The sequence below is a fragment of the Xyrauchen texanus genome, chromosome 26 (assembly GCF_025860055.1).
Source record: "Xyrauchen texanus isolate HMW12.3.18 chromosome 26, RBS_HiC_50CHRs, whole genome shotgun sequence".
Classification (NCBI taxonomy): Eukaryota; Metazoa; Chordata; class Actinopteri; order Cypriniformes; family Catostomidae; genus Xyrauchen; species Xyrauchen texanus.
The window spans coordinates 20,745,675-20,761,164 of record NC_068301.1 but is presented as its reverse complement, the minus strand read 5'-3'; the positions used below and the strand labels follow the sequence as shown (position 1 = coordinate 20,761,164).

Genomic DNA, 15,490 nt, shown 5'->3' with positions numbered 1-15,490 from the left:
CCACCATTTGTGGACTTTTCAGATGGTCCCTTACCCTCCATAGGCACATTTTCCAACATCAATGTTAAATTGGCGGTCTAGAACGATTTCACCGTGACACCATCTGACCAGCTTAAATACGGGACAAATCGCGCATCAGTTTATCTTTAATTAATACGGGACGGGTGGCAACCCTAAAAGTATTGCCTACAGTAGGCCTAGCATATATTGTACTCTTAAAACAAGTCGTAATACATTAAACAATTTAACTTCTCAGATAATGTCTCCCGTTTTAAGGAAGTTTAGATATTTTGCGGAGTTCAATGTGGAGCAGCGCAATACGTCAGCTATACCACGGCTCCAAGGGATGCGACGGTTGCCATGGTTCTCTATTCCTACTCTGTGAGGTAAACGTCAGCACCGTGTGTAAACGTAATACGCAGAACATGTACTGAAGAGGCGTTCGCTGTACCTTTGTCCAAGCTATTGAAACGCGAGAATCCAATAAAGTGAGTAAATCACGCTCTTACATAATATATTTTGAAAGAGGAAATATAGCACAACATATTCACTATCAGAATTAACAATGCATGGTGTAAAATAACAGAGTAAACGGGAAAAGATAGCGCGTGGCTACTGCTGCTTTAGCTCGCGGGCTAACTGCAATGAAGTTCCTCTCTCCATCATTCCGTTTTACAAACATAATATCACACGTCAAAGAAATGTGACAAATATTAGACATTTGCCACATTGTTTTATATTAGTGAACAAAGTGCGTATTCTCGTCTGGAAACTAGCTTATTTCTTTAGCCAGGGCAATAACAAAAACAATATGTGTGTCAAAACCTAGAGATGTGCTTACTTAGTATTTTTGGGGCATTTTATAGACCTTTTCAGCATTTTCAGAATTATTGTATGATGCCTAGCAATGCTGTCTAGGTTGACAGCTCAGTAGGCTTTGAGACACAAACAAAGCCACAGCCAGGCTTCAGCAGTTTTTTTTAAAAATTGTAATTACTTTAAAATAATGCATTCACACTGCCAAATGCATTCATATCAGATTGTGCTGTGAGTGTGAAGACACATAATAAATGTTATTACACATTATAACTCATGGTTTGTTTGTGTCATTCGAAGTTTCTTTATCTTTCTTCTTACTTGCAGGTTTTTTCCAAAGACCAAATAATATCCTTAAAATACATAATATGTAATACCATTACCAATGACAAATATGCTGTGTGTTGGACTTTCTAAGCCAAACAAAATTACATTAGAGGTAGGATAACTAGCTGCTCCACATTTATGAGAATACCCAATGAATATAGTTACAAATTGCTCAACCTTGTGAATTGAATCAAAACCATTCTTATATCCAGTGCATTAGAATCATTTTAATGCAATTGTTTTAAAATATTGTCTTTTCTACCCATATTTAAATGAGCTTTTATTTATTGTAATTATATATTTATGTGTTTAGTGTGCTGTCTAGATTTGGTTGCTGCCTTTTTTTTGGCCAGATTTCTCTTGTAAAAAAAGAAATTAATTGGGATCAACCTGGTTAAACAAAGTTTTAATGATAATAACAAATTATTTATTTCTATAGTGGACCGGGGGTCGAAGAAGCGACAGGTGAAGCCTTTGGCTGACTCTCTGCTGGATGCTCTGGACTATGACAGCTCAGATGACAGCGATTTTGAACTAGGAGATGCATCAGGTAATCACCATTATTTGTCTTACAGCTAGTTCTTTTTTAGATTGACCCAAGTGCTTATAAAGGGACTGTGGCTTTATAGACCTTTCTCTTCTATATATTGATGATTGTGATAGCAGGCACCATACAGTTAGAATATTAAAAACAACTGATATTTACCATCAGGACATTTATTTATGCTGCAGTAGGCCATTTTCGACTCACCCCCTGCTTGGATTTTTCTCACCTGTCATGGAAACAGCTGCTAAGGTGGAGATGAGACCTTCATCACCAAATGTGTCGCTGTTTTTGCCTGCCTGTCGATAAGACCTCCTATAATGTGTTCTAACACTGGAGTCTCACTGGCAGTGGCTTCATATCACCATGACAGACTGGAGGTTAACGCAAAGCTGTCCTATCAAGGCACTGTCAGCAAAAGTGCCACCTGATTATGACATTTGAAAACTTTGACCCTCCTGAGGTATGAAGTTCAGAATGAGCTTTACTGCCAAGTATGCTTACACACACAAGGAATATGTCATGGTGACAGAAGCTTCTAGTGCAAAGAGAATGCAACCATAAATACATTAATACAAACATATACATTTAAACATATATACATATAGTGACATAAAAATAAGATATAACAGATAAATAAAAAGAGAAATATACAATAGAGCAATAATATACAGTTATATGCAGGTGATGGATATACAGTTACGTGCAGGTGATGTAATGTATTGAAGAAGAGGTAGGATGTTAAAAAATATAAATTAAATATCGATATAAGTAGGAATGGATGGATTGAATATGGCACATGGTTGTGTTGACAAAAAGCAAAGTATTTAGGGTCAGTTTTCTGCTCATGAGGCCTGAGGGAAAAAAAACTGTTACTGTGCCTGACTGTTCTGGTGCTCAGTGCTCTGTTGTGCCATCAATGGGCAACAGTTCTAAAAGGAAGTGTGCTGGGTGAATAGGGTAAAGAGAGATTTTACCAGCCCTTTTCGTTACTCTGGATGTGTACAGTTATAGCAGGGTGGGTAAGGGTGCACCAATAATCCTCTCAGCAATCTGAACTATCCTTTGAAGTCTTTTGATGTCTGACTTAGTAGCTCAACCAAACCAGACAGTTATAGAAATGCAGAGGACAGACTCAATGACTGCTAAGTGGAACTGGATCAGCAGCGCCTGTGGCAGGTTGAAATTCCTCAACTAGCAAAGGAAGAACAACCTCTGCTATGCCTTTTCCATAATGGAGTAAATGTGGGTCTCCCACTTCAGGTCCTGTGAGATGGTAGTGCCCAGGAATATGAATGACTCCACTGCTGCCACAGTGCTTTTTAGAATGGTGAGAGGGATTAATGGTGGGTTGTTCCTCCTAAAGTCCATTAGAATCTCCACTGTTTTGAGTGTGTTCAGCTCCTGGTGATTTTAAATGCACCAGAGAGCCAGCCGTTCAGCCTCCCCTCTGTTTGCAGATTCATGGTATCTTGGATGAAGCAGTTGACAGTAGTGTCGTCTGGCATGAGGTGCCAGTGCCAGTGCTGATTGTACATGTGCTGGAGGTGAATTTCCCCATTCTCACTAGCTGCTGCCTGTCTGTCAGCTGGTGATCCACTGACAGGTGGGAACAGAGAGCTGGGTTAATTTAGTCCATAGGAGTGCAGTTAATTTTGTTAAAAGCCGTACTGAAGTCCACAAAAAGGATCCATGCATATGTCCCTGGTCTGTCTAGATGTTGAAGTATGTAAGTTGTCCTGTATTGTGCTTGAGTTGTATTTGAGTTTAACTGTATGTGGAACTTTCTGGTCAGAAATAAAATGTTTTTAAAATACACTGTAACAGTATTTAGATTTGACAATGCATCATTGTCACAAGCTGTATAAAATTGCACAGATGTCTCACAAATGAATTCATTACATGGTTCATGTTAGTTTCCAATTTGTTTTATATAAACATTTTCAAAGCATTGGTTTCTAATGTCTAATGGTACTATTTTACTTATCTTGAAGACATAGGCTTTCTGTTAATGCTACAAGGCAGGATAAGTTTTTAAGCCTGTTTAAAATAAGCCTAGAGTTGCCAAGATTTATTTGGGGTTTATCATACAATTTGATCTGAATCAAATAAGCATGCAATTTACACTCCCTAGACACTTCATTATGAACACTATGGTTCTAATAAAGTGTGCGATGTGGTTTTCTGCTGTTGTAGCCCATCCGCCTCAAGGTTCGATGTGTTGTGCATTCTGAGATGCTATTCTGCTCACTACAATTGTACAGAGCGGTTATCTAAGGGTGTTTTCACACTTGTAGATCGGTTCTCTTGGTCCGGACCAAAAAAGAAAATGATACATTTATTCCTGGTTTGCTTAGCGTTCACACTGGCATTTTTAACACCGAACCTAAAGCTACAAAACAAAAGGCATCAGGAAAAAGTCACAACCTGATTGAACAGATTTTATAACGTATATTTTGCGATGGAACTTGCCGAACATCCAAAATATTTTTTTATATTAAAATATACAGTTTTATTGCAAATAAATTCAAACTGGTCTTTCAGATTCAGAGGGCACCGGCAATGGGAGTGAGGAGGAGGGCTCAAAGGACAGTGCTGCAGGGTCTGAGAGCTGCTCAAATCCCATTGGCTCAGCTGACGAAGAGGGCATAGATGAGGAAGAGACCAAAGATTTAAATGAAGACACTGAAGATGAGGAGAAAGCCAAAGAACAGTCTTTCTCAGAGGAGACCAGCTGCAAAGAAACCAGGGGAACATCTAGGAACCGCAAGAAAGGAGAGAAAGCCTTGGACACTGAAATAGACGGGAGTGTTATGGCTGAGGAGGGCCCAGCAGAGCCTAAAAAATGGAACCTGCGTCGAAACCGGCCAATGCTGGACTTCACTGCTATTGTAGAACTAAATGAAATGGATGATTACGACAGTGAGGATGATAATGACTGGAGGCCCACTGGAAAAAAGAAAGGCAAGGCATCTGGTAAGGAGAAAGAAGGGAGTGAGCAAGAGGAAGGTGGGGGTAGCGATGAAGACGACAATGAGGATGATGAGAACGAGACCAGTAGTAGTGATGATAGTGAGAAAGAAGAAAAGAAGCCAAAGAGGAAAGCAGGCAAGGACACAGGTGCGTTTGATGAAGAGGAGACCAACGACAGCCACAGCACATCTCACGGGAAGGGCAATGAGGTAAGGTCTCTTCTGGTACCACATTAAAACATTTTTACATTAAGCTTTCTCAGTTGCATATTCCATAGGGGTGGGGGAAAAATATTTTCAATGATGCATCGCGATTCATACTCAGTCGATTCTCAAAAGAATCTGAATCGATTCTGATGTCAGTTTAAATCACAGCAGAGCAGTGGCCACACGCCAAAGACAGATGTAGAAACAAAGATGCAAGTTAAGCGCATACATTAAAGTCAAGTGCACAAACATGACTGTTTGCAGACCAGCTGTATCAAACACATTTCAATCCTTTTGTGCCCGAATCAAGCTACAATCCCAATTCTTTCACAAACCCACGTGTATAGCAAGAGAGAGTTTATTTGTGATAACAAGCCAAAAACAACATGAAAGACAAGCTTGCTCCTATTATTGCACTGATTTGCACTCAACGGGGGAAAACACAGAAGAAAATAATGACGGTGATAATGTTGGTGATGTTTTCATTTAATTCTTTTTTTTTTTTTTCCTGATGCCTTTCTCTACTCTTGCGTGCTCTCCAATTCATTGGCTTTTGCTTTATTGCCGGTCACTGCAGGTCACTCGCTTGTCAGGAGAGTGCGCACACCTGATAATAAAGGTTTGAAGTCCATCGTAGCTTTTGCAACAGGGTTGTGCGATCTTCTACCGGCAGAGCAAACAGATGGAACAGTGCATACAAGACGCTTGATACATTTCTGAAACAATAACTGCGCTATTTAAACCACTTTACTATCACCTGTGCAGGTGAGGAGAGGAGAAACTGGAACCAGATATATCTCTCATCCTGGACCAGCAACTTCCAGTTGTGGTTAAAAAGGAAAATGAATAGCGTGGCATAGATTAATTTTATATAATAAGTAAATACTAAATGTTAGTATTAAATGATTTACAATGCTTAAGCAAAAATAAAAATAATAATTAGAGCTGTCAAACGATTACATTTTTTAATCGAATAAATTGCATGGTCTCCCGATTAATTAATCGTGATTAATCGCATATACAAATATTTGCTGAGAAAGCCCATCAGATAACAATAATTCAATATATAATGATTATACATATTTATATCAATATATAATTATACATAGTTATCTTTAAATATAAAAACAAATATATATATATATATTAGGGCTGTCGAAAATAACGCGTAAAATTATCGCATTTAATCGCAATGCTTTCCTGAGAGACTCAAGCTTGTAGTACCACATGTTTACTCCAGAGGGCAGTAAGTGAAATTTCAGCTGCGTGAGCAACGCACAGTTTATTACAGTGAACAAAACATTAACAACTCAAACATAAACGTGCGAACCAAGGGATCTCAAGATGTGTTTAAAGATTGAGTATTAAACCATATTTAACTTGACACAGTGACCTAAACATTTTACTTTTATGACGCAACACGCCCGAGACGTGACACAAGCATGTATGACGCAGGTCGTATGGTCTTTACCTCACAAATATTTAATTACCAACAAGGTTAAGGAGGTGTCCTTTAAACTGTTACACCATTTTTACCCAGTCAATCTTTATTTAAGAAACATGCTCCCTGAAATAGATCCACTTTGCTCCTTCAGTAATGCTGTAGATTAATCTGCCCCTCACATTTTCTGGGAATGTGTCCACTCTGTAGTATTTTGGAGACATTTTTTTTGTTTGTACGTACCTCTATTTTAACTAGTTTTTCTTTTATTTATAAAGACGTTTTATTCAGGTTTTCACAGTTTTTATAACTTTATTTTTCTAATTTTAATTATCTGAATATTTTTTTATTTTTTATATAATTTTTTTTTAATGTTTAAAGATAACTATGTATAATTATTTCATCATTATATATTGAATTATTTTATATGAGGGCTTTCAGAAAATATTTGTATATGCGATTAATCACTATTAATTAATCGGGACACCATGTAATTAATTCTATTAAAAATTGCAATCGATTGACAGCCCTAATATATATAATTAGATATCAGATAATTACAATGTATTACATTCCTGTAGCAGAAGAGTTAATCATTGATAAGACAATTCAAAAAGCGGCTTTAGAATACAATGTATTGTTTACTACCATATTATTGAACATAAGCCAATCATTGGCATACAGTTCACAGCAATCCATTACACAAGGGAATTTGTCAATCAGTTACAGATTTTTTATGAGGGCTTGTTTAAGGACCTGTCAATTTACACCTACGTCAGACATGCTTGTGTAGCGTCTCGGGTGCATTGTGTCATAAACATAAAATGTTTAGGTCACTGTGTCAAGTTAAATATAGTTTAATACTCAATCTTTAAACACATCTTGAGATCCCTTAGTTCAGATTTGCGCTCCATCAAGTGTTTTGAACGCAAGAACGTAACACATGTTTGAGTTGTTCTGCCCACTGAAGTGTTTTCTTCACTGTAATAAACTTTGTGTTGTTCATACAGCTGAAATTTCACTTACTGCCGTCTGGAGTAAACAGGTGGTACTACAAGCTTGCATTTCTCAGGAATCTTCCTTATGGTCCGGGGGCATGTGATTTTAATGCGCTAATTTTTTTACGTGTTATTTTTTGTTAAATTAATCGCACTGAATTAACACGTTAAATCGACAGCCCTAATAATAATATTATCAGTTGAAGTAATAGTATTCCATGTGTTTTGATGGAGATCCAATAATTTTTGTTTTTTAAACTATTGAACCATTTATTTAATCTTGAGGGTGTTCCATGTTTTGTTCACAGCTCATACTAAATGTAAAAGGACAGTTTATGTAATGTGACTTGTTCAGTATTTTAAAACAGCTGTTAAATATAAAACTGAAAGTGAAAAAAATAGAGAGTAAAAAATGCATTTTGCAGAAACTGAAAAAAGAAAGAAATTTAAGGACAAGATGCATCATGATGCATCAATAATCGTTTTATTACCCTTTGAATCGTAATGGAATCATGAGGCCAGTCATTTTTTTTTTCATTATTACATTCATTACAATAATTAGGTTATTGGTCATTCTAAGATACTTTATACCAAGAGCAAATTGTCTGGTATGGTCTAGAGACTGGTATGGTCCTCACTGAGCTAAAGGATGGTGGGTCTTTGTAACCCATGGTTGCATTGAATTGAGAAAATTTTCTGGCCAAAAGTATTCCTTACTAGCCATTAAATGGTATTTTTCTTTTTTCTTTCATTAAAATAACATTTTGTCCTTAATACAATGTAATTTGTTTTTTTCTTGAATACCTTATGCCCTGTTGTGACAAACTGCACTGGTCATCATGTCATTTGCAGCATAATTTATGATGAGCCAGTATCCATTTCTCAGTAAAGCGGAAATTGTCGAAATAATATCAAGAAGATACATTGTGATTTTGTTCTTCATATTTTCATTTTGTTGACTTGAATGAATACAATGTAGTGATATGTGTAGTAGAACACTCCTGGCATTAAAGGGATAGTTCAACCAAAAATGAAAATTAATTTGCCCTTATGTCATCCCAGATAAGTATGACTTTCTTTCTTTTGCATAAACAAACAAATATTTTTAGAAGAATATCTCAGCTCTGTAGGTCTATACAAGGCAAGAGAATAGTGACCAAACCTTTGAAGCTCCAAAAAGCACATAAAGGCAGCATAAAATAATCCATATAACTCTAGTGTTTTAATCCATGTCTTCTGAAGCGATCCAATCTGTTTTGGGTTGGATCAGACCAAAATGTAACTCCTTTTTTACTGTATATCTTGCCATTGCATTCTCTAGGCACGATTCAATGTGACCAGTAGTAGTGATGATAGTGAGAAAGAAGAAAAGAAGCCAATTTGAATGTGATTCAAATGATGTTAAGCAAAATATAAAAGGAGATTTACAGTCTTGCATACTATATTTCGTGAAGTCATACAAAATATCTTAACATCTTTTTCTGTTTTCAGTTGCATTATGCATACATATTGTTAAAAATCTTGCGAGTAAAAAAATTAAATAGCCAATGGCGATTCTTTCTCCAACGTGTCCGTAGAGGAAGCCAGTGTTTACTCACATTTGGCAGTTGGCAAGTATTAATTTTGGATTCTGTTTGTAACCCTCCAGTTCAATTGTCACATAAATGAATGTCTGCTCTATTCATGTGTTCATTTTTTTTACCCCAAAAGTTCAGTTGAATGAAAAGGACTGAGAACTCTTAATTCTCAGATGTAATTGTATTGTGCATATTTGAATACACAAGCAATCAGACAATTTATTCATTGCTTGTGCTCCATCACATGATACAAAAGAGCAATCGTTGTGAATTGGCTTATCTGAGAACTTCAGTTTATAGGATTGGCTAATCTTCTAATCTCAGAGATGGAATTAAAGCTGGAGCTTTTGAGTGGCTTTACTTTTTCGCATCTAGTCTTTTTTTACACTAATCTGAGACCCATTTTTTCCTCAAAAGAAGACAAATTTGGTAGAGAACACTAGACTTAGATCAGTGTAACACCCCCAAATGGAGTTGCTAAGTTATCCCTTGCTTCCTCAGGACTCTCTTTTGGAGCGGCCCCAGACGTGGAGCTCCCAGAGGATGGAGCACATCCTTATCTGTTGCGTGTGTCTGGGAGACAACAGCGAAGATGCGGATGAGATCATCCAGTGTGACAACTGTGGCGTGACAGTGCATGAAGGTAAAATCCAAATTTCTGCCACTCTCCTCCGAAGACTCTGCTCAAATATTGATCTCAAATGTTTGCACAAAGTTTTGAAAAATTACTTTTCAATATTTATTTCCTCCATTCCTAGCGCTAAACCAGCTCACTGTCATAAACCTTCACAAAATGCTATCTTTTGACACCTTGGATCTCAAAATAATAATCATTTACTCACTCTCGTGTTGTTCCAAACCCATATTACTTTCTTTTCTCTGTGAAACACAATATGAAAATGAAATTTCACAAAATGAAAATGCTGTCATCATTCTCTCACCCTAATGTTATTACAAACCTGTATGACTATGAAAGATGTTGACACTATACTTAGACACCATTCACTTTCATTGCATCTTTTCTTTTTCCCATACAATGAAAGTGAATGGTGACTGAGGCTTACATTCTTCCTAAAATATATACTTTAATAGTCATACAGGTTTGGAACAACATGAGGGTGAGTGAATGATGACATCATTAACATTATTGGGTGAATTATCACTATGATTAAAATTAAGATCACTGAGACTTTTTATTGAGATAAGCGTAAAAGCTCGAACATTTTTTCTATTTGTTTTGAAACACCACTCCTCTGATTGTGCGCTGTACATTAGATTGCAGTGTCAACCCAGAGTGAGGAGGATAAACACTGAAAGGAAAGTGATCTTCATTCCACATTATTAGCTCATTGTGACTGTGACTCGTTGGAAACAAAAATCAATTGCTTTTTAAAATGTCTTTTACCAGCAGCCATCTCATTCAGACAGGCCCGCTTAACACAGCCAAGAGCCTGGATCAATGTGTCACCACTAATTTTCAATTACTCAATGATTTATTTCTTTAATTATTTATTTACCGCCTGTTTTTGTGCTGATGATCTGCTAATTTGCAGAAGCCTCACAGGTAGTTCTTCATGCACAAAAATAAATAAATATAAAGAGTAGGAACATCTTCTGCTTGAATCAGTTGAGGATTTGAGTATCAATTGAAGAGATTTATTTAGATTTGTATACACATTTTAGACATGATTGGAAACCACTAATAAATCAGTGTTGTGCAATAGATTTGAAATGATTAGTCGATGTTATAGTCAATGTCAACAAAAAATGTAGTTGTTAAATAGTCATTTGATGTCATGTAATGTAACATGAGATCATGTTAGATTAGAACGTGATGGCTCGCGACATAGTGAATCATAATACATATGTGTTGCAGTGTGTATCTTATCGTGACGAAATTCTCAATTTGCAGCTCTATTAAGAAGAGAGAGTTAAAAATGGATCGATATGAACAAAAGGGTGCGAGGGTAGCCTTACCCCATTAAACACTGCAACAAAATATGTTTTTTTGATGCAGTGTTTTGGCTTGTTTTCCAATATAAATATCTACAACTCTTTTAAAACAACATAGAAGCTATACTGCAGAATATTCTTTTTTTATCTGAGAATGTTGAATATAATATTAAATATTTTAAAATATCTAAAAATCAGCATAATACAGTTGAAGTCAGAAGTTTACATACACCTTAACCAAATACATTTAATCTCAGTTTTTCACAATTCCTGACATTTAATTATAGAAAACATTCCCTTAGGTCTTAGGTCAGTTAGGATCATTATTTTATTTTAAGAATGTGAAAAGTCAGAATAATAGTAGAGATAATTAATTATTTCAGCTTTTGTTTCTTTCATCACATTCCCAGCGGTTCAGAAGTTTACATACAATTTGTTAGTATTTGGTAGCATTGACTTATTGTTCCAAATAATAAACAAAAATTGTTTATCTTTGGTCAAACGTTTTGGGTAGCCTTCCACAAGCTTCTCACAATAATTTGCTGGAATTTTTGCCCAATCCTCCAGACAGAACTGCTGTAACTGAGTCAGGTTTGTAGGTCTCCTTGCTTGCCCATGCTTTTTCAGTTTTGCCCACAAATGTTCTATCAGATTGAGGTCAGGGCTTTGTGATGGCCACTCCAATACCTTGACTTTGTTGTCCTAAAGCACTTTTGCCACAACTTTGGAGGCATGCTTGGGGTCATTGTCCATTTGGAAGATCCATTTGCGACTGAGCTTTAACTTCCTGGCTGATGTCTTGAGATGTTGCTTAAATACATCCACATAATTTTTCTTTCCTCATGATGCCATCTATTTTGTGAAGTGCACCAGTCCCTCCTGCAGCAAAGCACCCCCACAACATGATGATTGCACCCCCATGCTTTACGGTTGGGATGGTGTTCTTTTTTTCTCCTAACATAACGATGGTTATTATGGCCAAAAATTTCCAATTTTTTTTTATTATACTAGAGGATATTTCTCCAAAAAGTACGATCTTTGTCCCCATGTGCACTTGCAAAGTGTCTGGCTTTTTATGGCAGTTTTGGAACATTGCTTCCTTGCTGAGGAGCCTTTCAGATTATGTCATTATAGGTCTTGTTTTACTTTGGATATAGATACTTGTCTACCTCTTTCCTCTAGCATCATCACAAAGTCCTTTGCTGTTCTAAGAGTGATTTGCACTTTTCGCATTAAACTACGTTCATCTCTAGGAGAATGTGTCACCTTCCTGAGCGGTAGGATGGCTGCGTGGCCCCATGGTATTTATACTTGCGTACTATTGTTTGTACAGATGAACGTGGTACCTTCAGGCGTCTGGAAATTGCTCCCAAGGATGAAACAGACTTTTGGAGGTCCAAACTAATTTGGCTGATTTCTATTGATTTTACCATGATGTCAAGCAAAGAGACACTGAGTTTGAAGGTAGGCCTTAAAATACATCCTCTGGTACACCTCCAATTCAGTACACCTCCGTACTGAATTGGATATCAGAAGCTAATTGTCTAAAGCTTGACATAATTTTCTGTAATTTTCCAAACTGCATCAAGGCAAAGTTAACTTGGATTACGGTCCAGACACAAAATACCCACTGGAATTTTGATATAGTCAATTCAAAGTGAAACAGTCTGTCTGTAAACAATCATTGGAAAATTTACTAGTGTCATTCACATTCAAGTAGATGTCCTAAACGACTTGCCAAAACTATAGTTTGCTAATATTAAATCTGTGGAGTGGTTAAAAAATGTGTTCCCTTTACAAAAAGCTTCACTATGATGCTGCGCTGGAATCGGAAACGGCAGTACCTCCTCCTGAGGCTGCCATGTCTTAATGCGGGTGGACAATACAGCGGTAGCCTCTTACATAAATCATCAAGGAGACCCACGTTCTTGTCAGCTGTATTTCTGACATGTCGGCTTCTCCTTAGGGCCCAGGGTAAGCTCCTGTCACTCATGTCAGTTATATCCCTGGATGTCCGTATACGGGAGCAGATTTACGGTCCAGACACAAAATACCAACGGGGGAGTTAAGAACTCCACCCTAAGGTAGTAGTTGCCCAGAGTTCGCCAGCAAGGGTTTTTGCCTCTTACTGATAGCACCGCGCTGGCCGAACAGGGCTTGGTTCTCGGAGCTAATCTCTTCCCTTGACGGCTCGCCTTGGGCGATTCCGAACAGGAAGGATCTTCTATCTCAGGCACAGGGCAATATTTTATCCCTGCCCCGAATTGTGGAATCTTTCATGTTTGGCCGCTAAGGGTACCAACTGAGGGATACAGGGCTTTCTCCTGAGGTTATCGAGACCTTTTTAAATGCCGGGCTTTTTCCACTTGGAACAAGTTTGGGTGAGATCTTAGGGCAGAAGAGGACCTCTTCGCCTCTATGAATAGCGTAATTTCTCCTCTACTTCTCCCTGAAATCACCCAGCCCCCTTGGGTCTGGACGTTAAGACACATACATGACCCAGAATGCGTCTGTATGCATTTCTTTCCCCAGTTTCTCTGCTCCCGGGAGTCTTGGCAATGTTTACCAGCAAGGGTGTTGCCTCCTATTAATGGCGCTGCGCTGGCCGAACAGGATATGTTTCTCGGAGCTAATTCCTCTCCTCGACGGCTCACCTTGGGCGATTCCGAACAGGGAGGACCTTCTCATCCTTGGCCCGAATTGTGAAACCTTTCATGTCTAGCCCCTAGGGGTACCAAATGAGGTTCACAGGATTTCTCTTGAGATTATCGAGACCATTTCAAGTGCTAGGACTCCTCCCTCCACTTGGAACTGATCTGGGTAGATTTTACAGTGCAGAAGAGGACCTCTTCGCCTCTGTTGATAGCGCAATGTCTCCTCTACTTCTCCCCGAGTCGCCCAGTAGCACAAATGTGCCTGCATGCGTTTCCTTCTACTAAAGTTCTTATTACAGAACCAGCTTACTGCCAGTTTGCTTCAGTTCTGGATTTTCTGTAGAAAGAACTGTCAGCGGGCACTTGCCTCGCCACTGCCAGGTTCTATGTGGCCACTGCGGTTTGCCACGGCTTGGTGGGCGGGGTGCCGTCATTATTGCCCGGGCCTACGAGGCGCGCTGTCAAGCTTCGCCAGTAGGTTTTAGGGCACACTCTACCAGAGGGCTCTCCTCCTCTAAAACCTTGGCTAGAGGTCTCCCTCTGTAGCAAGTTTGTGATGCGGCAGGTTGTCCTCGCCGCACACATTCATTACATTTTTATAGTTTGGATGTTTTGCCACTCTGGGCTCTTATGCCCTTGAGTCGACAGCTCAAGCTCATGTCTGGACAAGTTTGTGATGCGGCAGGCTGGTCCTCTCCGCTCACATTCATCAGTTTTTAATGACAAGTTTGTGTTGCGATAGGGTTCTCTTCGCACACATTCATCGAACTTTATGGGCTAGATGCTTTGCTACTCTGGACTCTTATGTCCTTGAGTCGACATCTCAGCCCATGTCTAAACAAGTTTGTGATGCGGCAGGTTGTCCTCTCCGCACACATTCATTGGACTTTTTTAGTTTGGATGTTCTGCACTCCGGGCTTTTATGCCCTTGAGTCGACATCTCAGCTCATACCTGAACAAGTTTGTGATGCGGCAGGCTGGTCCTCTCCGCTCACATTCATCAGTTTTTTATGACAAGTTTGTGTTGCGATAGGGTTCTCTTCGCACACATTCATCGAACTTTATGGGTTAGATGCTTTGCTACTCCGGACTCTTATGTCCTTGAGTCGACATCTCAGCCCATGCCTAAACAAGTTTGTGATGCGGCAGGCTGGTCCTCTCCGCACACATTCATCAAAATTGAATGGTTTAGATGTTTATGCTACTCCGGGCTCTTATGCCCTTGAGTCGACATCTCAAGCTCATGTCTGAGACCTCTCGCATTTTTTGTGAGTACACTACACAACCGTAGGGGTCCGGACAGCCCCAAGTGCGGCGGCGTGGGTATTGCGTTCCCCGTAGCGCTTAGCAGCGCAGCATCGTAGTGAAGCTTTTTGTAAAGGGAACGTCTCGGGTTACATGTGTAACCCTTGTTCCCTGAAAAAAGCGGAACGAGATGCTGCGCTGCTTTGCCGCACTGGGACATCCCAGGATTGCTCTTCAAAAAGAAGTATCTGACGACACCTGGTGACGTATCCATTTATAGCCTGGCCGCAGGTGCATCTAATGATTACATCAGCCGAGGCTATAAATTCCGGTCAATGTTCATTGACGTGTTGCACACATTATTCAGCTCGGTTCACAGCTAGAGTTGTTCCCTGTAGCGCTTAGCAGCGCAACATCTCATTCCGCTTTTTTCAGGGAACAAGGGTTACACATGTAACCCGAGACATTTTATTTACTTCAACCTAAGTGTATGTAAACTTCTGATTTCAACTGTATATTTAGACTTGCTTTCAGAGAATATATCTTGAATGTAAGTATATTTTGTCTTTAATGCACTGGCAGAAGTATAAACAAGTGAAAAAATACACTTATATACAAAATACACTTATATTCAAGATACATTCTCTGAAAGTAAGTCTATAGATCTTATATGTTGCTTCTCAAGTAAATGCTTCTTGTTTTTAGAATTTGTAGATATTTGTAAATGGGAAATAAGACAAAACAATTGATAACAAT

The 15,490-nt window shown here is 38.6% G+C and overlaps 1 protein-coding gene across 1 annotated transcript in view; it reads left to right on the top strand.

The window, feature by feature from the left end:
• The first annotated feature begins 417 nt into the window (after window positions 1-417).
• Window positions 418-15,490, top strand: part of LOC127619438 (PHD finger protein 14-like) — a 144,607-nt gene continuing 129,534 nt past the window's right edge. Inside the window, exons 1-4 of the mRNA XM_052092295.1 lie at window positions 418-488; window positions 1,583-1,693; window positions 4,232-4,869; window positions 9,384-9,525. Coding sequence (XP_051948255.1) covers window position 488; window positions 1,583-1,693; window positions 4,232-4,869; window positions 9,384-9,525 — 892 coding nt within the window. The 5' untranslated portion in view covers window positions 418-487. The remainder of the gene's footprint in view (window positions 489-1,582; window positions 1,694-4,231; window positions 4,870-9,383; window positions 9,526-15,490) is intronic.